At 35.9% G+C, this 26,196-nt stretch overlaps 1 protein-coding gene across 1 annotated transcript in view; it reads right to left on the reverse strand.

The window, feature by feature from the left end:
• FAF1 (Fas associated factor 1) overlaps window positions 1–26,196 on the reverse strand; it is a 156,097-nt gene that overhangs the window by 87,932 nt on the left and 41,969 nt on the right. Inside the window, exon 7 of the mRNA XM_051799726.1 lies at window positions 19,686–19,791. Within this exon, the coding sequence (XP_051655686.1) occupies window positions 19,686–19,791 (106 nt within the window). The remainder of the gene's footprint in view (window positions 1–19,685; window positions 19,792–26,196) is intronic.

The following is a 26,196-nucleotide window of genomic DNA, read 5'->3' on the forward strand; positions in this document are numbered from 1 at the left end:
AACAATTTGGAGATAAAAATGATCTGGAGGCCTCTCCAATGAGGAAGTTTTCTTTACAAACAGCAACTCTTCTGAAAAAAAAGAAGTGCTGCGAAGGCGCCAGTTCTGCAATCTCTAGTTCAGGCCTTCTTCCTGAATGAGACTGGGTTCCAGAGTCAGACTGCTTAAATTAAAAATGTAAGTAGTCTACAATATCGAAATCACATTTAGAATACCAAAATTTTAAAAAGAAAGCTGCATCATCTTGTTCCACTAAGAGCAGTGCACAACTGAGTCTCTCTCAATGCAACATGAGTTTATTCGCTGTACCCTCAATAGTGGCCACCTTCTTGAATTGTCTGGCTTGAATAATCCAGAAAAGCACACTGCTGAAACCACAAAGCTGTTTCATGGTAGAGGACTCAATCTTTAATATACAACTAACTGCAATTACATGAGTGTTTGACTAAAACTCTACAGGGAGTTACCTCTTCTGTGGAATCCAGTCTTTACAAAGCTTACCATTCATACGCTGCAGAACCATGACAGAAAACTTAATGATCACTTCAGAAAATGAGATAATATGAAGCTATTCTGACCATTTTCACTATTTTATTGTGCAAACTTGTCATCTCACTGAAATGGAAAGATCTGAATAAAGGTTCACTTAATTAATTAAACATACATATTATTTTCTTTGTGCTTTCTAGTCTTAGCTTGACGTGCAATTCTGTAACTATTAAGTATGCAATGAACACTATTCCATTTAACAAAAAAATGACTTAAATTACAGATTATTAAATCTTGGCTACTCATTTCCCCCAAAACACCTCCAATACTGCACAGAATTAACACAGACCCCATCAGAATTCCTTTATCTAAAATAAAACTAATAAAACTAGAAACTATGTATTACAAAACAATACTCTTGGATAACCAACACTAAGATCAGAAATTATCTATTCAGTTCAAATTAACACATTTCCATAAATCAAAGCAAAATACATCCTCACTTTCATTCCTGTTACAGAATTATCACCTTAATAGCCAATAAAAAGAAAGACCTAATGAGGTATTTCAGTATCTCCCAAAGAAATATTTTCAGCTCTGTTTTTCTTTTAAAGTGCTTGAAAGAAAAAGAGTAATGAATTGCTCACGCAGCCTTTTTTATTATTGTTATAACAAGTGAGTTACACCAAGTCTTAATTTTTTTCACCAAGTCTTAATTTTTTTCACATACTTCAGGATATTTTTTGTCTCACTGCAACAACGGCAAAGGAAATCTCTGAGCAGAAAGGACAGTTACTTAACAGCTGCTTGGGAGCAGCAAACCTCTTTGTTTCCACTAGTGGTTAATGGGATGAGATGACAAAGATTTATTGCGTAGTTAAGGGATATCTGAGAGCTCTGCACCCTAATATCCAGAAAACAATCCAATATTCCCTGGAAATAAGCTTCCATGAGAGACAAGGATCTAGATTTCTACAAAAAACAGGTCATTCAGCTATATCTTGTTGAGTGTCCAGGACTACTTCTACCTATTAGGATGAACATCCAGTACTGGAGATGACCAAGCACCCTTTGACCCTGAAAGCATCCACATACATCATGAGGTCCAAGGATTTGAGATGGGAAAGAAAAATCTGTTCCAGTCCAGCAATAACAACCTGGAAACTTGAAGAAAGGACTGAGAGATTTTGCTGGTCATTCACCCACACTGAGAGGATGCCCTGCACCTAAAATTGTTTCAAACAAGACAGTGACGTCATAATCACCTCTTTCACTACCTAAATGAGAATGCTTAAAAGAAAATTAATTAGAGGCACATCCAACAGATCAGTGTATATAACAGGCACTCTAAAGCGACTTAAGGACTAGAATACATTTATTAGCACTTTTTTTGTTGTGTCTGGAACTAAAGGATCAGCCTTGAGCAACTACAACCTGGAAAGCTTCGGGGATATCCTCCCTGGTGTCTCTTGTCAGAAATGTTCCAAATCAATTGGACACACAACCCTTTAGCATTCACAAAGATATACCAGAGGGATGGGCCTTTCTGAAAGACCAAATACTTTTTAAGAGAGAAGTCAGGTCTTTGAACATCCTTAGTAAAGTGCAATCACCACCATGACACTGGGGTAGGTGAGGCTTGAGCACACACACTGTCAACAGCAGTTGAAAAACATTTTATAAACAGCTTGTGGGCCAGTGAGCTGTCACTTACCCACCAACCATCAGAAAAGGGACAAAAACCTATGTATGTATCCAGTCACATGGAATGCATGACTGATGAAAATAAACTTGGTGAATTTATGTTGCAGCTTTGTGTTTTTAAGTAACACGTGCATGAATAGCAGTCCTGACACATTAAGAACCAAAAAGGTTCTTAGACAGAAAATGAGCTACAATGTACAGACAGGAATCTGGCACAGACTGACCTCCTCAAGCAGTAAAACCAGCTCAGTAACATAAAAACTCTCCACATGACCACAAAAATGAAGACATTTGGATACCCTATTTTAAAGACAGGGTATTAAAGATCCTCATCTTGTGTTCATTTTGGATATTTGGAATAGTTTCTGTAAAATCCTCTTCCCTTGAAATAAGAGGCCATTACTAAAGCCCAATGGATTAGAAGACCCAGAAAAGGCTTGCCTGCAGATGTCTTATGAAAACCAATTCCTAAAAAGCAGCAGGAAAAAACACTGCAGGGATGGCAGAAAGCCAACAAAAAGCTAAGAGCTGCTGGTCATGGTGTCACAGTGACAGGCATTTTAAATTGTAATCCCAGACCAGAAACATGTGTAATCTGTCACCAAATCTACAGAGAAAATGGACAGATCAGACTGGAGGGGAAATAGGTCACTCCTTTCCAAAATATTAAAAACTTTTTGGAAAGTAGAGAGTGAGACACCAGCTATTAGATATAAGTTCATCTATGGTGGCTTTGCCAGTGATGATAAACTGAGACTCTATCATGATTTGCAAGGAAGCCGTGGGAGCAGGAAGTCATTTAAAAGCATCTGCAGTTCATTCTGCTGCACATCTTTGACCTTGTTGCAGACTCTCAAAGCATAGAATCAATCTGTGCTTGAAGAAAAATCCTGTTACTCACTGAAATTCAAAAGTTCAGTTGAATAAGTGACAAAAAAAGATCCTGTTTTCAGACTCTGGTATAGAGGTAATGTCAGAAAAATAGGGAGCTTTGGTTGATATCACCACCTCTTCAGGAGAGATATTCCAGACCTAATCCTTAGAAATGGGTTGCTAAAAGATTAGAATCTTTTGGAGATTTTGAGGATTATGCTAATATCACATTATCTTAAAAATACTTACAAAATGCACATGAAACATTAGCCTTGGGAAAGATGTAAAATTAACCTGCAAGAAAGCTCCAGAACCATGCAAATGAGCAAGATGAACAGTAGAAATTACAACCTTACACTTTTGTTTTCCAGTAGCTGTCTCTGATTTAGAAGATCTTAAGGCATTTTTACTGTGCAGGGATAGAGAAGGACAGAAAAGCACATTTCAGAATAAAAACTGTGTAGAAATACTTGCAAATTAAACGCCTCTTTTTACTTTCATCAGAGCTTTCCTTTTAAAAAGGAATCAATAAAGCTTCACAAGAGTAAACCGTGTGTGGTTTGTTCTTCCTGCATCAACATCAGTGCCAATTAAATTCTGAACCCTAAATCTTTATTGTTTCCTATTAGCTGCTAACCAGAAGGTACACTGTGATTTTCTGAGATCCCAGGCTGAGACTTGCTGTAGCAGCAGTTAGAAAAAATGTTCTTGTTTTGACTTGTCTGCTGGGTAAACTTGACATCCAAGCTACATGGTGGAAAATAAATACATAATACCAAGATGTTAATTTTACAGAAACACTTAACTCTTCTGACCACAATTAACACTCTGAGGGAGAAAAAAAAGCCATTGACAGGTCTGCCTGGCTCCTGCTTCTGCACTGCTTCCCAGGCTCCCTTTCCAAGTGGTGGCTCAGCTCCTGGAGAAGTCAGGCTGCCACCGACCCCAGGGCTGCCTTCAAAGCTGTACATGGGGAGAAAAAGTGGAGCAGAGTGACAGGGAGTTAAATACAGCTACAAAATGACACTGACTCCCAGCTAGGATCCAAAAGAGAAGCCTAAGAGCAATGGTTGCTGAGAATAACTCATCCCTCTCCTCCTCCCTCTCCCACCCTCAAGCTCTAAGAACACCTCCATGAGGAGACCAAGACACAACTCTCAGAACACAAAGGTTTTGTGGGAGCTCCGTCCTATTTGTGCAAACAGACAGGAAGGTAGAATTGGCCTTTATGCTCCAAGGTCTTTATTTTTTATAAACTAACCAGAAAAGGTGCATTTTGGGAATACAGGTAAGTTTGTTCTGCATAAACACTGCTCCAGATCTCTCACACCATTCCCTAAGAGCACACAAGGACTGCTGCAACACTTAATTCCTCCAAAATACCATGAACCTCATGATATGGTAGAATATTTTTCACGTCTATTCTACAACTGACATTTATTACTAAACTGAAGAAAGAACTGGAAAAAAACCCCCAACAAGTCATCATTTTAACAGCGGTAGAACATAGATAGCATGCTTACAGGAATTAACACTGTAAGTATATTTTTGTTTATGATGAATATGAACACTAAACTTTCTAGTAATTTCTAATGTATTACTGTATTACTTTCTAGTAATTTCTAATACTACACTTGATTTGCCAAACAGTCAAAGAATAGAGTGCAAAACTGACTTTTTTTCTTTATTCCAACTGCATTACAGTAAGCTGGCCACAATTCACAAATTGGAGAATAAAGGAATGCAAGGAATTAAGAAGGAGCTTTTAAAAAGTCTGAGAAGCAATTTTTTTGTCCATGGAACCATCCAAAGTCAAAGGACTCATTTTGGCTGAAGAAGAAAGTCATCATGGAAAGAAATCCAGGAGGAGACACAAAAACCTTGAAGAACATGCCACTTTTTAAAAATTTATTTATTATTATAATAAAGATAATAATGTGCTACGTGAAATCAAGAGAGACTGTGAAAGGTCCTCAAATCAAAGTCCTTATTTATACACTTGAAAATGAGCCACTTCAGATGGAAAACCTTAAGCCCACTACACTGTGATGGCAGGAGCACTGACAGAAGGACATGCTTACATGGTTTAGTACATGTTCCAGGTACACTTGGTGTAATTTGGTGTTACTTTACTGCTTTACAAGTGGCACAGCTGATTTTAGTACAGCCTGTAGTTTATACTTCCTTGTATAATCAAGATGGAACCAGTTTTTTTGCATGTAAACACAAGGGGTTCACTACAATTTATTTGTCATGTATTAACTGATACAGGTTGAAATTATTCTTTTTACCTCACTGAGGACAAGGCTTACTTTGCTTTAACTTCATCTAATTACTCCCCTGTTTATGTTAAAGTAGAACAAGCTTTCCTTAAGATAAATACAAATGTTCACCCATCAGCTCACATTGGTTTGACTAAATCAGATTAGAAGTACACCTTTATTTTAAAGCTGTGGCTTTGCACACAGCAGTTCCAAGCTGTAAACTTTTATTAAAGTTGTGTCCTATTCTGTAAGTTTTCCTCATTACTACAACTCAAAAACATTACTAAAGGTGATACAGGGGTTCTAAAACAGTCTGACACCTTGAAGAACAAAATGGCAACCTCAAAAAGTGTGAACTAATGACTGATCACACTCAAACCAGTTCAAGGATGTTAATGCCTATTGAACCTTAATAATTAGGCAATAAATACCTTTAAATCAATATATTTGGAACACTAGTTCAAAATTATTAAAGAAGCAGATAACATTCAGAATTAAAATGCAGAGCACATAATATGTAAACATCAAACTCAAAATATTATTAATTGTTATATACTTCTCATGTATTTGCACTACACACATATTTCAAATGCAAATATTAATTTGGAGAGAAATACCTACTGTATATGCACACACTGAAACAGTTTGCTCAGCTATACTGCATCAATGGTTATTTGACAAGTTATAGCATCACAAACTGCTCATTTACATATTCAGCTATTCTGTCTGGTTTTTCCTTGAGAATAAATTAATAAAACAACTGTTTTACAGATCCATACTAACAGCTCCTCCTCTGAACCACAAGGACACTCATACTTATGCAAATTCAGTGTATAAAACATACACCAACAAAAACACACCAAAAGTGTAAAAAATGCCTCCTTTCTAAATCCTAGCAAGGTGTAATATTTTTTAGCTATCAAAGTTAACATCAGCAATAATGATTAAGTTGAGAGAAAAAGACTGATATTCATATAACCACCAGTGAAAATTCAGTCCTTGAAATGCTAACGTGCAAGCATTGTACTGACACACTTGAAAACTTTACAAGTATAATTCAACATACTTAAGCACTCTACATTGCAAAAAACAGACAGCGCAATACTTTAAAAGTTTCTGATTTACAGTATGTTTTTCTGTATTGTATTATAAAGAGAAAATAGTATTTAGAAAAGTTAGGCCAGATCATGATATTTCATTTAAACAAGTAGCAATGAAGAAATTATTTTTAAAAATTTCATTAAAACCTGCAAGAGTCAGTAAACCAGAAGACAAAAAGCAGAAATGAGAAAGTAGCGTAAAAGAAGATGTGTGTGGACTAAGAGAAAATTAAAGAAACAGAAGAAAAAAAATCTTAAAAAGAAGATGAAAAGAAAAAGAGATAAAAAGACACTGTTTACCAAACAAGCAAAATGACCTACAGAGGAAAAAATAGATAGCTGACCTTCAGATTTTGTAAGTCAAATCTGAAGGATCCCAGATCTGAACTATAAACTGACACAAGGCAAAAGACAAAATGAGAACCGAATTTGGATTTTCAGTTCTCTTCTTATACCAGAGTCTTGAGACAACAGATGCTTATTTCAGACTGCGTGCTAAAATTATCCTCTGGTTCAAACACTTTGCACTTATGTTTCAGAAGAAACATTTCATCTCCAAGTTTTATTGTTCCTCACTTCAAATTGTTCTCAGTTAAAAAAAAAAATGAAAGAAACACCATGCCAACATACTCCTCTAAGGGGAAAATTGTTCCTTTTTGGGTATTCAAAAGGCTTGTTTTACTGCTCACGGTGATTCTTTGCATGACTACTCTGCAGTGAGTTGAAAACACACAGGAGGTGCACTTTTCACTTAATCTTTCATTTATTTGTTCCCATTCAAGAAGAATTTTACCACCTCTGTTCACAGAATTATTAAAATATTACAGTGTTTCTGCTACAGTGGAGGTTTCCCAATGGAGCAAGATTTGAAAATACTGGTTGGCACCAAAGTACTGATGGAGATCTACTCCTTGCAAAATGGAAGTGCATTTCACTTCAAACACATGCTCCTGATCTTAAGCCTCCCACTTGTCCAACTTACTGCACATCAGCTTCCAGGATGGAGCAGCCTCAAAGCAGACAAACCGAATACCACTAAGACCAAACTAAAATGGAAAACGCAGAATCTTGAAAATTCAATTGATAAGAAACACTCGGTCCACGGGACCTGCTAGAAATGGTCACTATTAGAATGCCAGAAAGATAAACAGCATAGATGTTACAGCCTTGTCACCAACTGGTTTTCTCTGAAGACCTCTTATTGCACTGACCTGTGTGGTATTGGAGCCACAGCTGTGAACGACAACTTGGTGGTTTGTGGGAAGATTTAAGGAGGAGAGTAAAAACATCTCCATGGCAGTTCAAGTTTCATCTCAGTCTACCACTCTTAGTTCAATCAAAAAAGAAACTTAAATCTCATGCAAACCTCACAGAATGCTCTAGAGAACTTCCATATTTTTCAAAGGCCACATAGGACCAAATCCTTGAAAAATTAATTGCACCTGCCTGACTTGGCAGTTTACCTTTTGTATCAGAGTGAGAAGTTTCACTTTATTGTTTTGTACTACAGAAGAAGTGTCCTCTTCCACTGTTCTATTGCTGCTTTTTGTGAAGGTCAGAGCTTCACCATTTTGTTTGCCTTAGTCCTGGCCTAGGCTGCTCCATGGTCAGAGTTCCCAGCTGCAGTCTAGTCTTTTCTCTGCCAGCCCAACGTCAATGCAGAGAATAAAAAAGAGCCAAGACCTTTTAAGCAGAGTGGGTGACAGAGATGTTAGTTATAGGTGAAACTGTCGACACACAAAACCCTCCCCAGAATAATCCAAGCACTTCTTACACTCCCCACTTTTGAATTATTCAGGAATAAGTCCTTCTTGTCTTAAAAGATGAACTTTTTGTGGATAAGTGCAAACAGAAGTTTATGTAAGACACAGAGGGGAGATGTTGAACTGAAATTCAGCTTACAGTTACAGACAATTTAATAATAGGACACAACAAAAGTAAGAGTTACTGGGATAGAGTTGCTGAGTTCAGTAAAAGGTAGCCTGTCATCACAAATGAGTGAAATAACTTTGAGAACAATATAAAACTGGAAGAAACTGCGGAGATATTTGAGGTGCTGAATTTTGCCCTAATGCTGTGAGCAAAATGACTGAAATTAAGTCAGGTCTTAGGTTGCTGGGGTAAAGTATGTACAGCTCTGCCATGTGATACCAGACAGACAGACATACTGCCATTTTAGAAGTACATAATCGTAGGAAGAAGATCTCTCTTCCTGAAATACAAATTGCAGAAAAATAGTAAAAAAATCCTTGTTCTTTGTACTCCTCTTTCCCTTTTTTCCTTTTATTGGTTGTCTGTTTCCAATATTCTGAAGGTCTTCACCTATTCTATACTTCCAAGTTACAGTAACATCATCACATCCAAGAGAGCTAGCAGGTATTCAGTGTACCAGGTAACAGCTACTACATATAATCACCTTCCTAGGGGCAAAGAAGAGTGGCCAGGGTTAAAGTCATTGGTACATCAAATCTTTGCTGTTCACACCCCCTTCGCCACTCCAAAGTAATAACTACAAAGAATCATGTCTCAAAAATTTTCCCCGTTGTACTAAATTCTCATAGTTCCAAAAGTATCAACCCCAAAGAATAAATATTAGCACTGTTCTATGCTGCATATGGTACAGCCTATAAGAGATTCTGTAGGTAATGTAGGGGGGAAAAAAAGGAAAAAAAAAGTCCAGGTTTTCTAATAATACCTTTTTATTCCAAAACTCAGTGAATTAAAATAGATTTAATCTTTACAGCGCTGTTCTGTCCTTTCTATTACCCAAGAAGACTGATGAAAAAAATACCCCCTTCTAACCAAACTTAAGACTTTTTTCTTTTAACCTGATGCAGTAAGAAGTAATTAATGAATACAGTCCTGGTAATTCATTAAGTTCTAGTTCCCAAACTATGGTAAGAACAAACAACATAATAAAAAAACCCCAACAAAACGTATTTGTTCATAGTTCAACCCCTTTTCCAGTCAGCACCTACTCCAAGCTCCCTTCCTAACCTTTCCACAGAGCCAAATTACCAGTCCCTGCTCTGGATGGCATTTTCTTCATGCTGCTCATTGTCCTACTTTCTCGCCTTTACTCACAGTTCCTTTATTTTTTTATCTTTTTACCAGTCAAACAATACTTTACATAACAGAAGCCACAGGAATCTCAATGTGGTTTTGTTTGGGGCAGCAATACATATGTGGTTTTGGGGTTAGAAACCAGCTGTTTTGGGTACCACACGGTCTGAAGAAAAGCACATAAAGACAGAAACCACTGAAGTCAACAGTTTCATCCAAGTAACAATGACAACACTGGACATGTGTGGGTTTTCTTGGTTGGTTGATGGTTTTTCTAGGGCGGACATCAAAATGTTTTCTGCTTAAATCCACTCTACTGGGCTCAAGAGGAGTAGGAAAATGATAAAGGCTATGTGCAAAACAGAAGAAAAGTCAGAGGGCACTGAACACAGAACTCCTCTCCTTTTTACTGTGTACAGAAGCAAGTTCTGCAGAACTGGGAAGTAACCTCTGGTCAGAAGGTGGATGATCTGCTGTCCGAGATGACCAAAAATGAGCACATTTCATACAGGAAGATATTTGCTTATACTGTGCTCATGTCCTACTGTGAACATTGTCCTCAGAAAGTCCTTAGAATGTTCAAGATCAACTCTTTGCTGACATCACATGCAGGCAACCATAAACTTCACTAAAGCTGACAGGATCTTATGGCAGCTGCTCCTCTTCTGGAGGATTTGGTTTTCCTTTCCATTCCTTTTAAGCCCAGTTTGCTCCTATGGCTTTGTCTAGCTATGTTTTAATTAGTTTGCCTCCCTCATACCCAGAGAAGGTCTAACTAGAAAAACTATGGCCTGTTTTCATTTACTTCTGTGTCCCCACAACAGCAGATGCAGTCTCTAACAACTTCTTGTGCAATGCCTACTGTGATGCTCCTCTAGTTGAACATTGGGTGATTTTATTTGTATATACATTAAATATGGATATTTACACCACAAGCCTGTATCGTTTCTGCTGTCCACCATTATCCCCATTTAACTTCCAGCATTACTGCTTTCAAAACAAGGCAAAGGTAGGTTCACTTTGGTCTGCTAATCTAGGCAGGGCAAAATAAAGTAGATTTGAGGCTTGGTACAAACCCAAAAATTGTGATCAAACTATATAGTTAGTAAATTGTTTGTCTAAATCTTTCATGTGTGATGAAAGATTATTATCATAATTCATTAGCAAATTGCAGACTTTGTAATGCAGGCGGTCACAAATTTGGCTTTGTATCAATCAGTTTAGACCAGCTGGGTAGAAATTAACACAACTCTGGGATACATAAAATGAAGTGCTCTTTCATTTTTAATTCACTGGAAACTTTGAAGGAAAAAATGGAAGCCCTTTCAAAAATGTCAATTTTCCCTAATTTTTGTAAATCATTCCATTTCACTGTAGAGATATAGAGAAACAAACACACATACATGGAGTGTATGGAATAGAATACCAAAGTAACTGCTCAACCAAAATAAATTTAATATAAAGTATAGGTAAAGAAAAGCAGTGCAGCTAAAAAAGTCCCTTTTTTCCATTGTTTCTGAGGGAGTCATATATGTTAGTCATCACCAGAATTATTAAACAAACACAAAATCTAATAGCTGAGCTACTCACAAGATACAATACCGTCAAAATTCCTGTTCTGGGTTTCCCAGTCTAACAAATGACCTTGTACAAAAATGCTTATTTTGATTATGTCTCCTTTGCCTAAGCTACAAGGCTGTGTATAGTGACAGCTGTATTTGAGAGCAACTTAAAACAAATTTTATCTTAGTGGCACCTAATCCAGAGACTGGTACAAGCAGCATGGAAAAGTCAGTGTCAAAATTAAACAATGAAGGCTTTTCTAGGAACAGATGCTTTTTCCCTGCAGCTGTAAAAACCTTAAAACAATCCTATACCCCACTGTCTGGTCACGCAACTATGACAAAGCAAGGCATAAATTTTGCCACTTATTGCAAATATTTGCTGAGAGCTGCTATAACCCTTTTTAAAAACAGTAACAGGGATTTCTTGAGGGTGATTATGAGGCCATTTTATCCTTTAAATGAGTGCAAGGCTCTCCAATTTACGCCCACAATCCTTGGGACAAAAACAAAAGAATAACTTTTCAAGTTCATGTTTTACACAGATATGGGAACATAACTGAAAACCCTAAGAAACAGGTTTACTACAGAGACAGTGCTCCGAGTCACTAAGATGTTATGGACGGGACAGAGACAAACATTATTAATTCACAGCTGAAACAGCAACTGAGTGTTTTCTTTGCATAGTAATTACAAAGCAACCCAGTGCAGCACTATCACTACACTCCTTCTTCAAGATACCATTTTGGTGTCCTAACTCCACAACTACTATGTTAAATATCCTAATCACCACAACTATCCAAAAAATTACCTCTTTCTATTAAGTGAATGCAGTGATAAACTTCAAACCGAAATATAAACTCTTAGGAAACAACTTCTGTAACTCAATGAATACACGTAAGTCCTCAGATCCCAATTAAGTGAGCAATTTACAATGTCAAGAATCTAGTTAGGCTCCATATGAACTGATGGGGATTTTAGATTAGCTTCTGTTGTGTATTTAAAAGTGATAGCACCAACATGATTTACATAAGTACAATATTTTCAAATATTTTCTCACCAAGCAAACACTCTAAAATTGTGAAGTGTTTCCTTTCTTACTCAAGTTAAAAAAAAAAAAAAAAATCAACTTTTCCAGAACAACAGTTCATTAGCACCTCACTATTTATAAGTATAATTGGGTTGTTTGATGAGAAAACATGAGAGAACACTGTGCCTACTATAATTTGCACAAATACAAATTTCATTGTTTGAAAACAAATCAGCAATTCAACGATTGTGTTTTTTTTAATATAAGTGTATATCATGCAATAATAGAAGTGATCATATTATAGTTAACACAGAATAGAAAGGTTAAACCGTGTTCTAAACCACTTTAATTTACAAGCTGTAAATTAATTTTTTTTAATTGCAAAAAAAAATGCTAACTTTAATTTTTCATTTGTTATTCAACTAAATATAATTTACACAGATAACAGCACTATGCTATTTAGCTACAGAGTACTGCTTTCCCACCTTAAATAGCACAGGAACTAGGGACATAGCTGTTTAATATGTTCATAAAGCTGCTTAGGTTTTCTTGTCATTTCATGCTAACACCTTTTTAATAGCTAGCATTATGATGGAAGCCTTGCATAAAAATTCACCACCTCGAAAGTAAAACACAGCAAATATTCAAAATCAGAATTGCAAGCGATGGTTTTAATTGCAGTTTTTAAAAAATTCAGGGTTTTAAATTAGGTCTTGATCCCCAAAATCCTTAGCATCCTTAAATTACATGAGCAAAGCCATTCAATTCAACATGATTACTTCTAAAATAAGGACAACTCACATGACTGAGCATTTACAGAGCCGAACCCATAACCAAAATTATAACAATGACTCCTCATTATTTTCAAATTCAAATAAATTGATCCTTATCCTTTTGAGAGTTTCTCTCCAATGCAACAACACTTATGGACAGAGTGTAAAGAGACAGAGAAGGAGAGAAAGGAAGAAGAGAGATATAAACATACACACTAAACTACAAGCTGACAAACTGAAAGCTAACAGATGTGTGACTTCTAATTAGTTATAATAATCTATGCTTCGACGCTATTGGAACCTGCCTCGCCTTCCCTTGCAAATCAGACAGCTTCCTTTGGAGTTTTAAACTCTGAGTGCTTCTAAATTTATTCAAGGAAAAAACCCTGCTTTCAGCAAATTTTAGATAAACTACAGTGATAACTTTATGAAAGGAAAATATTAAATTATAATTATCCTAAACAGACACAGTCTTGTGAAACTAACCCTACATTCATATGAAAATACAAAGCATTGACTATAATGAATTTGATTCATCCTTGGACACAAAGCTTTACCACAGTAAACTCAGTCAACTGTTGCTCTTGCTTTTATATTCATAGTACTTAAATAGCGCACTTTAAAACAAAAAAAACTCCAATTGGCTTTTCATACATCCACCCTCCCCAAAAATAACGCACTTGAAAAACCCAAATGATATGAAAAGGCTTCAAGGCCTCTTTTCTCCTTTTCACAGCACTTTTTTTTTATTTCTGTTTGCAGTAATCTGCCTTTCACTTTCTCATTGCTACAGAACAAACGAGGAGGCTCAGCACTTTGAAAAGGGGGCTCAATGTGTAATGGGTCCACTAGAATTAATTTAGTTGCACCAAATCCATTGAGCAGTGAGGTTTTTTTCTCTTCTCAAATCATTTTGAGTCGGATGCAGCCCCCAGCCTTTGTAATTCTAGTAAAGCACTTAAAGTGCACAGTAGGTGTTCATCAGGACCATCTGGTCAAAAGCAAAACAAGCTGCTGATTTTGCCTTTGAATAGAATGAAGCAAGTGTGAATTAGTCTCTTCAATTAGCACTATTACAACCTGTCAAGTGCATATTGTAAAACAGGATTATTACAGTATTGGTCACCAGTGCAATTATTTACTCTCTGCCTTTTCTTGCATATAAAAATGTCCATGTTTACTAGTTTTTGATAACTGAAGATCGTTTCTTTAATGATATGCACGTCCAAACCCACCAAAACCAAATTACAGGTTATGAAACATATTCTGTCAGGAATATATTAAGTTTCATAATTAAGTGAGAAGTAGTGCCCTTTCTTTATCTCTTATTGCTGTTTCTGTTGCATAAAGAGAAGAAGAATAATAGTTTTATGCCTGTCTTCGAAACAGATCTCTACAGTCAGGTATTATGATATTTTAAGTGTCTAATAAAGCTATCACTTTTGAACAGGTAGATAAAAGGTATTTTCTCTTTATTTCCCAAGGAACTTCCTTTTCATATAATTTCCAACACATGACCACTTACAAAAAGTTTATTAAGGATTTCTTTCAGCAAATACGCTTTACTTTAGCAATGTGCTGGTTTTCTATAACAGAAAGGCAAAAAAACAAATCAAGAAGTTGATTTAGCTTTTTAAAGATAAGATTTTTCTCTCCTTGTTCTAAAAGTCAAAGCCTGGCTCGCTAGCTGGTACTCATTTATCACTGTAGAACACCGAGGTTATCACAGTGATAGATGTTTAAATTATGTATACTGTTGTTCTGACTCGTTATAAATTGAATACAATTTTAACACGACAGATTTCTTTAAAAAGCAAACAAAATGTTCAAATTTCACAAAAACATTATACTGCTCTTGCGTACAATCAGTACAGCAATGTATTTTACCAGCTCCTCTGATACCAAGAATATTTGAACAATAGAACATTTGTGCACCTCCTATTAAATACCAAAAAGTGTTAGTTACTGATTTTTATTACAAAAAGAATAGTTTTCAACAATTTTAAAGTAAGTAAAAAATGTCAAAATATAAAACAACTGTTTCTGAAACTGGTAATGTATGTACTTGGATCCGTCTATATTCTGGCAAATGTATGTTACTTTAATCACTTAGTTACATTTAAAAGAATAACATTATTTACACATACATTTCATGTCCTCATGTCAGTGTCTGACCTTTACTTTGAATGATCTCACTCAACAACAACTGGCCTGAAAATATTTTGTTCAGATATCAAAAAACAGATCTGAAAAAGGTACAAGACCTTCAGCCGGATTATTTTTCTGCATGCTGAAGGTAAATTCATCCGCTTATCTGTATTTATATATTACATTCATTTAGGCCTTTTAAATCAGATTTCTGCCTGCATGTTCATAAACAGTGCTTTTGCACCTTGTTTAACATTCGTCCACTTATCAGAAAAGTTTTAAAAAAATTTCATCACAAAGGACTTGAAATTGTCATTAGGGTCTGTCAACACAGAATTTACAGTTTATCTCAGCCCAAGCAGTTGTATGCACAAATAGTTCCTCCTCCTGCCTGGAGTGCTATTGGATACATTGCTTTTCATATTCCACCTTAGCCAGTTAAGTCTGTAGGGAACAGAGAACAAATATATTACCTAGCACAGGTGACAGGGATGCTGAGCAGGCAGCCCCCGTTTAGATTATTGGCTAAAGGAACGGAATAAAGAGCAGAGGCAGCTATGCAGAGACAGCCAGTACTTAAGGACCCATCTTCTTTGCACTGTTTGCACAATTTTATGTTTTATTGAGAATTATAGTGCCCAGTAGGTGCTTTACACAGTATTCTCAATTGGAATTTCCAGCAGTTACAAAATAAAATCACCAATCTATGAGAGGACTGAGGATTCTGCATATTTAACTCGTCCACCCTTTAGCAGCCACAGCTTGTGTACACTGGACATTTCTGTAATCCTGCACACGGGAATCACAAAAAGGCTTCAAAGTCTGTATCAAAAGTAAAACAGACAATTTAAAACTCCTTGTTTATAACTAACTGGAGCTATCCAGTTTGTTAAAAATGTTTGCTTTTCTTCCCTATGGCAGGCACTTAAACAAAAAGCAGAGAGCACGCTATTGTGACAAGAACTCAAATCCAGTAAGTTTTTCGCAAATTAGTTTGTCTGCTCCAGGATCAGAACACAAACTTGCTTTCCATGAAACATTTAAATATTGCCCCCTCTGAAAAGGGCTGTCCTTCATTTCTGTCAAATAATACAACTACAATGTGCAAAAATGAAAAGTAGTAGAAATGTTCATTTCTAAATGAGAATGAATTGGTAAGAATACTCAGAAAATAAGTTATCCTGATTGTGGCAATGCCTTGTAATAATTTAGCACATAGCTTCTCAAACCTAAACTTAAAAATTCTCTCCAATTACAGACAGCCTCTACAAATTATCTTAGCAGAATAAAGAGCAAGTCTTAGGCAGAAAACTCCTTTTAGTCTTGTATTAGGAGTTCAATTTGTTAGACTTATTCTTATTTAACCATCTAATACACTGGAAATGTATTCATTTACAGTCTCCAAACTGGCATAAAACCTACTAATTTCCACTTTAAAATGTAGATCATAGAAAAAAGTAACTATGATATTTCCCAGAACAGTATCTGCACAGAATTAATTTAATACTGCAATTTTACAAGAACAAACAGATGTCAGAAACCTGTGACACAGATTAATTTGCAATTTAGACCACCATGTTATTATTAAATTTCCAAGTTAACTACTACCCTGCTCAACTAAAAAAAAAAAAAAAATTAAAAATTGAATATCCAGAATTTTTTACACGTTCTGTTTCATTTTTTTATTTAATTTCCGAAGATTCTGTATAAACTCATAATCCCACAACAATATAACTGAATGCAACTTATATTTTTTAAGATGAGAAATTAAAAATTAATATGTAAACAGTTACAAATTTAGATAAAGCACGGTAAAAAAAAAACCAAAGGCATTTTCAAGTTCCATCCAAAAATCCAACCAATAAATTAATATGCAAGAAATTGTAGAAGCAGACATGAGCACTACAGCTCCAGGCTTCTCTCAGAGAATTTTATTGTCACATTGTTTCCCCACCAAACACCACAATTTCTTTGAAAAAAAAAATTCATCCAAATATCATTTACTATTAAACATGCATTCTAAACAATAAAAAAAAGACAGCAGAGAACTGAAGAAATCGTAGTTTAGGAAAGCACAGCTGAGAGCTCACTGGATTTTGCTTTTGATCCATTGCAAAATATTTATGAGGTTTTGAAAGGGTGGTGGGGTTGAGTTTTTGGTGTGAGTTTGGGGGTTTTTTGAGACACTTGGAAAAAATATATATTCCTTAAAATGCCCAGTATTAATAATAACAACAAACTGAACAACTAGCGCTGGAGAGACAGTTGCACCCAACTGTGGCAAGAAGTAGAACATTTATAGAATTTTAAATACTTCTTTTAATAATTGATGTAGTCATTTTGAATCTTTCTGCATAGGATATAGCGTGTGAGTAGATTGCATTAACACTGCTTAAACATTTCAACTTGTCAGTATGGTCAAGTCGATTTCTGAAATATTTGCAGTATTTTCCCATCGAAACAGTAATAAAGGTAGAATAAATATATGCCACTGCTTTATAATCACTGAACATTAATGAATATTTTATGTCTTTTTAAATCTCCCTGTTTAATTTAAAAGGGTGAAATTAAGTCTCCTCCCTGCAATATGCCAATTATCTGTAAATCAAACAATAACTTGGCCATTATACTCCTTTTTGTTAATATACCAGAAGCTAATTTGAAAACACTGAGCGGCATTTTTAGAGAATAATTGAATAGTCCTTCCTGCCCTCTTGTGGTTGGCAACTGCATCTCACACTGAGCTTCTCCACCATTACAAAAATACACCAGAAGGAAAGTAAACTATTAATTTGTTAAAGTGCGAACAAGAGTGAAGAAAAAAAAAAAAATCTAACAGTCCCTGGAGAGGATGGAGACAAAGGAGAGAAGGAAAGATATCGCTGATTCCTCCAAATCACAAGGCTAACTAGATTGATTCATCAATCATTTGTTAAAATGATCACTCTATGCTAAAAGAAAAAAAAAATTAAATTAAGAAGCCATTAGGGAGGTAACATACAAAACAGTGCTTGTTTTGTATAATTAGACAAATGTTCTGCAACCCTTTTACCTCAGCCAAATCCCCAGGGATTTCCAGGAGACTTTGCACAGACAGGAACATTCACCTGTTCAGCATCAGCTGCACAAGAAGGGCCAGAAAGCTCTATTCATTTCAGCCTCTGAAATGGTCTTCTTAACTTTACACACTCTACTGGATGTGACACTTAGATACAAGAAAGGCAGAGAAAGGTTTCCTATTCGTGATGGGGTGCTGGGGGGGTTCTTATTTTGGTTGTTTAGTGGGGAAAATCACAACTGACTTTTAAATTACGTTGAGAGGTTACATGTTAACCGTAACCTGCCATTCCCAACAAACAAGAACTTCAGTGCATGTAAAGGCAGCTGAGATTCCCCAGTCACAGCTTTCTGCTTCCTTTAAGCCAGGTAAGACCCACCAGTAAAGAAGTAATTGATACAGCATAGATAAAAATCAAACTGACAACATGTATGTATGTATTTTCTTTTAGAATCTCACCATTTTAGAATTAAAACCACATGTTTTGATCATTTATTTCCATAAACATTCCAATTCTGTTTAATTGTAAAGAGTCAGACCTTAGCCCCTCAAAAATCAACCTGATGCAAACACATTCATTTGTATTACCACAAAAATCCAAACCAGAAATTATTATAATAGGTTTAAAAATAAAAAGTAGAAAACAGGCTTTAAGCAGGAAAAAGATCACAATTTAGATCTTAAAAATAACAGTATTCACAATGAAAAGAGTTAATTATCATTTTTTAGTGTAGCATGAGATACTGCTCCCATAGCTAACATTACAGAACTTAAATTAATTCTGTCTACAATGTCAGCATGTGACGTGAAAAACTTCAATAAAATCTGTTCAACCCTAAAAGACTGAGAGAAGTGTCAGACCAATAATAGCAAACATACATTTAATTTGAAAAGCAAACATTTAATCTTAATGTTTTGTAATGTGAATTCTGAAGATTCATATTTCTAGGTTGTTTGTCGTGTTTCCAGAAGGCAGTGGGTTATATGGAAAATAACATCCAAAACATCTGGCATTAGACAGAGCATGGAGCACTGAACAACAACCTTTGTTTTAGAAAGGAGTTTTAAAAATATGCAAGGGTCTACTTGTTCTAAATTCAGAGAGTCCAGAGTCATATTAGAGATATTTGTTCCCATAGGACTTAATTCTGATGAAGTTCTCTCCAATATCACCCCTTGCTGGCCATTCCACAGAATGGCAGCAACATCCATTATACACAAAACCATTTGGCTCCCAAGCCAGCAAGAATTACAGCTCTCCAACAGCAACCAGTTGAGGTGCCTATAAAATGGAGATGGAGCTGGTTAAAAGAAGACAAGATAGAGGGAGCTTCAAGAGGCTTAAAGATAAAATGTAATTCGGACAACTCAATAAATACTGTTCATGTATTTTGCTACTATGCTGTAAAAAGAAACATCCTTTCTGTATAATTTAATAGAAAACCTTTTTGCTGACCAAGTTCTTTAATCAAATTACAGCAATCTTGATGATCCAGTTGATTAAAAAAAAAGACTAATAAAATGAAGGAATATCCATCAAGACCATGCAAACCCCTTTTAACAGAGCTGGCATTAACTATAATGAGCTACATTTATTCTTCAGCTGTGAAACAGCACTCACCTCCTGAATGGTACTGCTTCCTGAGAAGTTGAGGTTGTACTCCCGCTGGACTTCTCGATGGGTGACAATCAGCATGAAGTTTTGATTTAATGACTCCTGCAGGGCCCTGAAATGGTTGAAAGAAAAACAAGAAAATCAGGGATAAGCATGTTATAGCTTGTTTTACAGTTAGATGCAAAAACCCCAGGGTACCCTAAACTCTACATGAACAAGTCCAGGCACAACATTATCATCTCTCTTTTCACTCTTAAATGCAAGGAAGCATGCTGAGAATGACCAAAGGCCATTCCTGAACTCCTTCCTTAATAAGGCGACTGCAGCCTTTAAAGCTGTTCTAATGTTAAGTATTCTCAAAATCGAGAGAGTCACATTATCTTCACAAACATTGGGTGTATTTAGCACTCATAATGCCATTAATACCAGTCTTGTCAGTATATTGATGACCAGACAAAATATCAAGCTATGATGCACATTAAGAACTGATGGTAAGTGGAACAAGGCAAAGCACGCTCTCACTTCCCTAAGGTTACCTGAGGCAGAAACCAAATGGAAATTCTTCCACCTAGTTTCATTCAAAGCACATAAACCCAGTTAATTAGAACTGGAAAAGTAACCACAGGAAAATTTCTTGTGTGGGTACTGAACATTTAGGGAAAAAAAAAAAAATCTTAAGATCCAGTTTAAACAGGCCAACTATATGTTCATGTTGTCACAAACTTGGGGTTTTTTTGTGATTCTCCAAGCAAATAAAACCTCTGGATGTTACAAAAGGCGTCCTGTTTGCTTAATTAGGTACAAAATCATGCAGCTATCTATTTTTCAAAATAGAAGGTAGGAGTTAAGTTATAGACACGGTGACTATGGCTGTGTACAATCTTCCACAGGCCACAAAACCGCAGCAACACCATACCACAGCTATTGTTTCTAAACACTATTTATGTAGATTTGACCTGTTCAGTGGCATATGAAATTAAATTGGGCTTATTCACTTCTTTTTTTTCTTACCACATACACGTAAAAGAATGACAGACTGTGGTATTTTATTTCACATCTTCACTATTCCATGACACTCCAACATGCTATTCCTCTTAGCAATAAAGGACAAATTCTGAATGCAGGTCAGCATAACTGTATCTTACAATACAAGAAGACAAGAAAGACTCCTAAATTATTTGAGACATAATGTGTTAAACTCCTACTGTAACTACTGACCTGCAGTTTTTCTGCTCTGATGGCAAGGAGCTCATACAACACTCACTGGATGCTTCAGCAAGAGATGCACAATTTGCTTGAATATCTCACGGAAAGTTACCTTACAAAAATATCTTCACTCAGCAACTTTATTTGGCTTCTGTGACAACTTATTAATCACTTACTACAAAATGAAATCACGAAGTTCTATTTCTTGTCTTTTATAGTTTTGTAATACGGAAAATAAATATAACTCATTGTCAATGCTAAGTATGATCATGTGCACGAGAGACACTACAAATTCTACTGTAGTCATCTATGCTGAACATGACATTTTCTGAACCTGTCACAAAGACTTGTAAGAAAAGGCCTAAAAAAAGAGTCCTGCAAAGTTGTATGCCTATTTTCAAAGGTAATTCTAATGTGATTGTCAGTAAGTTTCACATTGCCATAACCGTATTTTCTTCTGGCAAATGTTCAGTAGCAACTAAAATATCCTGCTGTGCTTTTTCAGATTCTGATTTTTTATTTGTTTTCAGCAAATACTGGAGGCAAATGACATATTTAATTGCTCTGAAAACATTAATCACAGCATATGTGAAAGGCTCTGGATTCCATACGGACTCACACAAGGCTCTGTTATAGCTAATTTTGACTCCATCTGAAAAATCTGTAGATGCAAACTGATAACATGACTCATGTTTTCATTCTGTAATTGATGTAAACATAGAAGGAAACAGCCTAGTCCGATCAAACCCTCAATCTCTCCAGTTATGCACGATACACACCCTTCAGTACTCCCCAAAATACAGCATGCTAATGAAAAGCTCATAGGAAAGGTTTTTCCACTTGTGACAGCTGGAAGTATGTAGAAAATGAAAAAATACCCTTCAAACAGAGTTAAATCAAGTGCCTAAAAATTAAAAGCCTTAATTTTTGAAGTAACTAACAATTTTGACACCTCTACTTCTGGATTTCTAAGCAACACAAGCTAAGCTTGTTAACAAGCAAATTCTCAGTACATTTTCATAGATAAGCAGAGGGAAAGAAGAGGCTGAAAATTAAGCTGGCTAAAAAAAAAAAAACCAAAACCTGCAAAAAACTGAGTAAAAACTGGGTTTGAAAATGTTAGCAAATAAAGTGCATGGTTAATTGTTCAATTTTTCTTCTTATTATTACAGAAAAATAATATATTGAGGAATATTACTTCTGCTTACACAGACATTCAGTGCTCAACTGATCTACTCCTTGGAGCTCCTACATCAAAATCTCACGTGGTCTGACAGCTGTAAGACTTGGAAAGGGAAAGGGAGGAAGAACTGATGGCACATCCTATGGGTGGTTGGTGCCAGTGTTGGTACCAAGGCTCCTCTGCGGGATTTGAACACGCAGCTGGACAGCCAGTGATGTCAGTCCCTCCCATATTAATTTCCTCCAGCAACTGGGGATGTAGATTACCCCAAATTATTTGTGCCAACAGAACTCTGTTTCTAAAATATACCATGCCCTATAATTGTATTTTCAGCCATTAAGGCTACAATAGAATTTACAATATAAAAGTATTTAAAGGAAACTTCTCAGTGACAGTAAACTGAACCTTATCTCTTTTTAGGTCCACACAAGTGTATTGAGAAGACTGACTTTGAATATGTAGCACATTTCTAAAATTCTGGCTTCATGTTTGCAGCTGTTTAATTTTCCTAAAATGTTATTAGCTGACTACAATCTTTCAAATAAAATATCTGCATGAAAAGGAAAAAAAAGTCAGGGCCAAACTCCAGGTCCCACTAAAGTCAAGACAGATTTTCTTTTATCTTTTTCTTCTTTTTTTTTGTTGCCATCAGTGCTAAGAGAATTTTATTAACCTAAGAATAGGAAAACCTAAGAATTAACCTAAGAACTGGGAAAAGAAAACCAAATTATTGGGAAAAGAAACAGGACTAAAGTAGGCCACTCTTGCGAGCACCATTTTCCCCCCACTGTAAACCTTAGCTTTCAAAAGCATTTGCTGATAGGTGGTATGATGCCATTACAACTCAGCTGAATGATTATACATTCACTTTTCAGAACAGGAGGTCAGGGAACCTGTATTTTTGGGCACCAATCCTCCATTTAAGGTACTCTGCTGACACTCAAAGAGAAGTTCAAGAATAGACAAAAGAAAACAGACCTTAGTATGGTCATTGCTCTGACCAGTTCTAGCAAGAGACTTGGACATATAAAACACATAAACCAGACTGGTTCTATCTACTGTTAAGTGACTGACTTAATGCTTTGATTTTTGATGTAATACTTTGCTTTTTAATACCATTTTTCTTTGAAATTTTAATAATATATTTTAAACTTTGAGACTGAAAGTATATCCTTAATTAATGATCAGTAAATGCTTCTTTTCATTTCAGTTTTGTGAGTTTTTATGAAATACATTCAGTATTTCCCATTAGGCAAGATTTTTCTCAGTCACGGGGAGATTTCCCCCAAAATCTCTGATTTTTATATAAATAGGTATGACACAAAGTAATTAACATTTCCATTTTAAATGTACAGATTTATACAAGCTCATGTCAACAGAAGTCCAAATTTACTGTAATTACAGATTATTTACATTAAAACAAAATAAGAAATCAGTATGTAAATGTAATGTTTGTTGTAGCTAATGCAGCAGGAGGTGGTAGATTAGGTTCAAACAGCAATCAGTTAGCAAATCTGGCTAACATGTAAATGAGCAGAAGCCCTTTTGTTTACATTCTATTGCATTTTAAACTTCAGGATTTTTAAACTGTCTCATGAGCAGATGTGAAAATAAAACATTAATCTTACCATTCTTATGGAAGCTTTCAAAGTAACTAAAGCAAGGTACTGCTCCTGTCCAGCTAAACAGACAATACTAATAATTGGAGTTGCAGGTTACATCGTTCTTAATTAACACTCTGCTACAGTTGATAACATACAAGACACTGCGCCCCCAACACCACTGCTCTGCAACAATCTAAAGCATTCAGCAATATATGGACCCATTGCTTGAAAGATGGGAGTTGTGGGTTTTATTTCCTATCCACACAGATGATTACACTTCCTCAGTAAGTTACAATCACTTAGCAGAAATATGTTATTTCTAATAATCCCCAAGGTATGCACCTGGGCTTAACTGTTTTGAAGTTTCCAATGATTCATCAGATATAATAAAGTATCTAAGACTTTCAGCTATTTAGCATAAAAAGTATAAATTTAAAATACATTATAGCCATTAAAATGACAACAACAAAAAAAAAATTGATGAAAAGCATCTCCCAGAACATAGAGGATAGAAAGGACAGACAATCTGGATGACTCAACTCCATGGCCAGACTCTCATGCCCACACTTTTGATGTTTCTTCTTGTATTCTCCTAAACCTATTTCCTGAACTGGGTATTGTCAGCTTTCAAGAAGCATCCAAGGCAACAAAGGGAAGGAATTGCACACTGAGGAAGTGATTAATCTAATCTGACAAAGCTGGTGCAAGGGATCTCTCCCCTTGGATGATTAAAAATGGACATTCTTTGGCATCTTTCCTTGTTAGACTGTTTTCCAAAGGAAATCATGTTCTTCTCCGCCCACCTGTCCCATCTGTTAACTTTTGAACATAGTCACTGGTTTTAAGGTGGTCTGGTAGTGCTAGAAAACAAAGACTGAGAATAAATCAACATCTAAGTAGAGGAAAGGGACCCAAATTACCACCCACTTTAGTAAAAGGCTGTATTAAGTATTACTTGCATTACAAGTGTAGTATTTTATACTCCATCCATCTGACCTCTGGCCAACAATCTCAGAACTACACACAGCACATGACTTCACTTTTCCTTTGACGTTACCTGACTGCCAACTGGAGGTGGATACTCTATGCAAGGGGAAAAATATTACACAGGTGCTAAAAAAAGAAAAAGAGGAACCGGAGGCAGCATCAGAGGCAGGTGAGATCACAGGAAGCATGGATGGAGAAGACTGAGTTACTCAGCAGCTGAGAATTCACTAGAAGGCAGGAATTCACCAGAAATCAGATTTCATTACATCCACAACTCAAAAAACGTTGGTTATTGTCCTAGATATTGTGCATGGATAAGTATGGATTTGCCAGCTGAAATTGTGGAAGCAGGGTGGAACTGTACAGGTGGTATTTGACATTTAAATTTAATCCTTACACCTCAATTTACTAGCATGCAGTAGTAATTCACTGGGTTTCTATTACCTATAACAGCTTTAGATAGGCCACTGGTGAACAAAGATGCCCTAGGAGATTTTTATTTGTTTAAACTGCAGGATCACTTTGCCACTACATTTAGATGCTGGTTTTAAGTCAGTACTGGGTTAAGCCCATTCAGTCTGTCACAATAAACTTCAATGCCTACCTACCAGTATGTTGGAAAAGGATGTCTGAGACACTGTTCTGCCTCAGTGTAAAGAATGGGCACAAACTGGAGTTTACAGAGCTGAGACCAGATTGTTCCTTTTAAGAAGAGCAGACAGATAAAATACCCCATACTGGAATCTCAGGCTTTTCAAATATCACTTTCTGGAGATATTCAAATAACAACTACTTATCTCTAGTTCAAAATAGAAGGCATTTGAAGAAAACAACAGATGAACTCACAAAGTAAAGAGGCAAAGTTCTTCAACATCCATTAATAATAGATGTGAACAAGATGCTTTTAAAAATTGTGGGTAACAAACTAATCTGAATAATAACTGACCTAACAGTAGGCAGTAAACAGTGTAACTGGGTTGGTACATTGCTTCAATTAGATGTGTTTTGATCTGCATTGATGCTTTAATTGGAGGCAAGCCTCCCCTTTCATCTAGAATTTATGACTTCAGGGAGATGATCTAGCCTTCAAATTATCCGTGTTTAAATAGCCACTAATTAGTCATCATTTGCTATCCCAAAGCTACCAACTTTTATCTTAAAAATATCCAGAACTAATCTCCACTATGAAACAAGTATAAACTATAAAAGGTAACAACCACTTTGATTTTACTAACTAGTAAAGTTCTTTAAAACTATTAATCCAATAAAAAAGGCTAGGAACTGTTTTTAAACAGTTTGTTGTTATATACTTTACTGCAGTTGCAATAAACAACACTCTTCAGAACTGAAGACATTCAAATTACAATATACAGCAATACTTAGGTAGAAAATTTTGAAATTGGAAATGGAAACGATTACCAGCTAGTGTTTTTTCACTGTTCTTCAAATAGCTGCTAAAGTACAATGGCTTATTGTCCTCCCATACAACTACAGCTCCTGTTGGTACATACAGTTCATGTGCAGCTCACCAGCCTCT

Source organism: Manacus candei, unplaced genomic scaffold (genome assembly GCF_025592945.1).
Source record: "Manacus candei isolate 608988 ecotype Guabito, Panama unplaced genomic scaffold, ASM2559294v1 h1tg000005l, whole genome shotgun sequence".
Classification (NCBI taxonomy): domain Eukaryota; kingdom Metazoa; phylum Chordata; class Aves; order Passeriformes; family Pipridae; genus Manacus; species Manacus candei.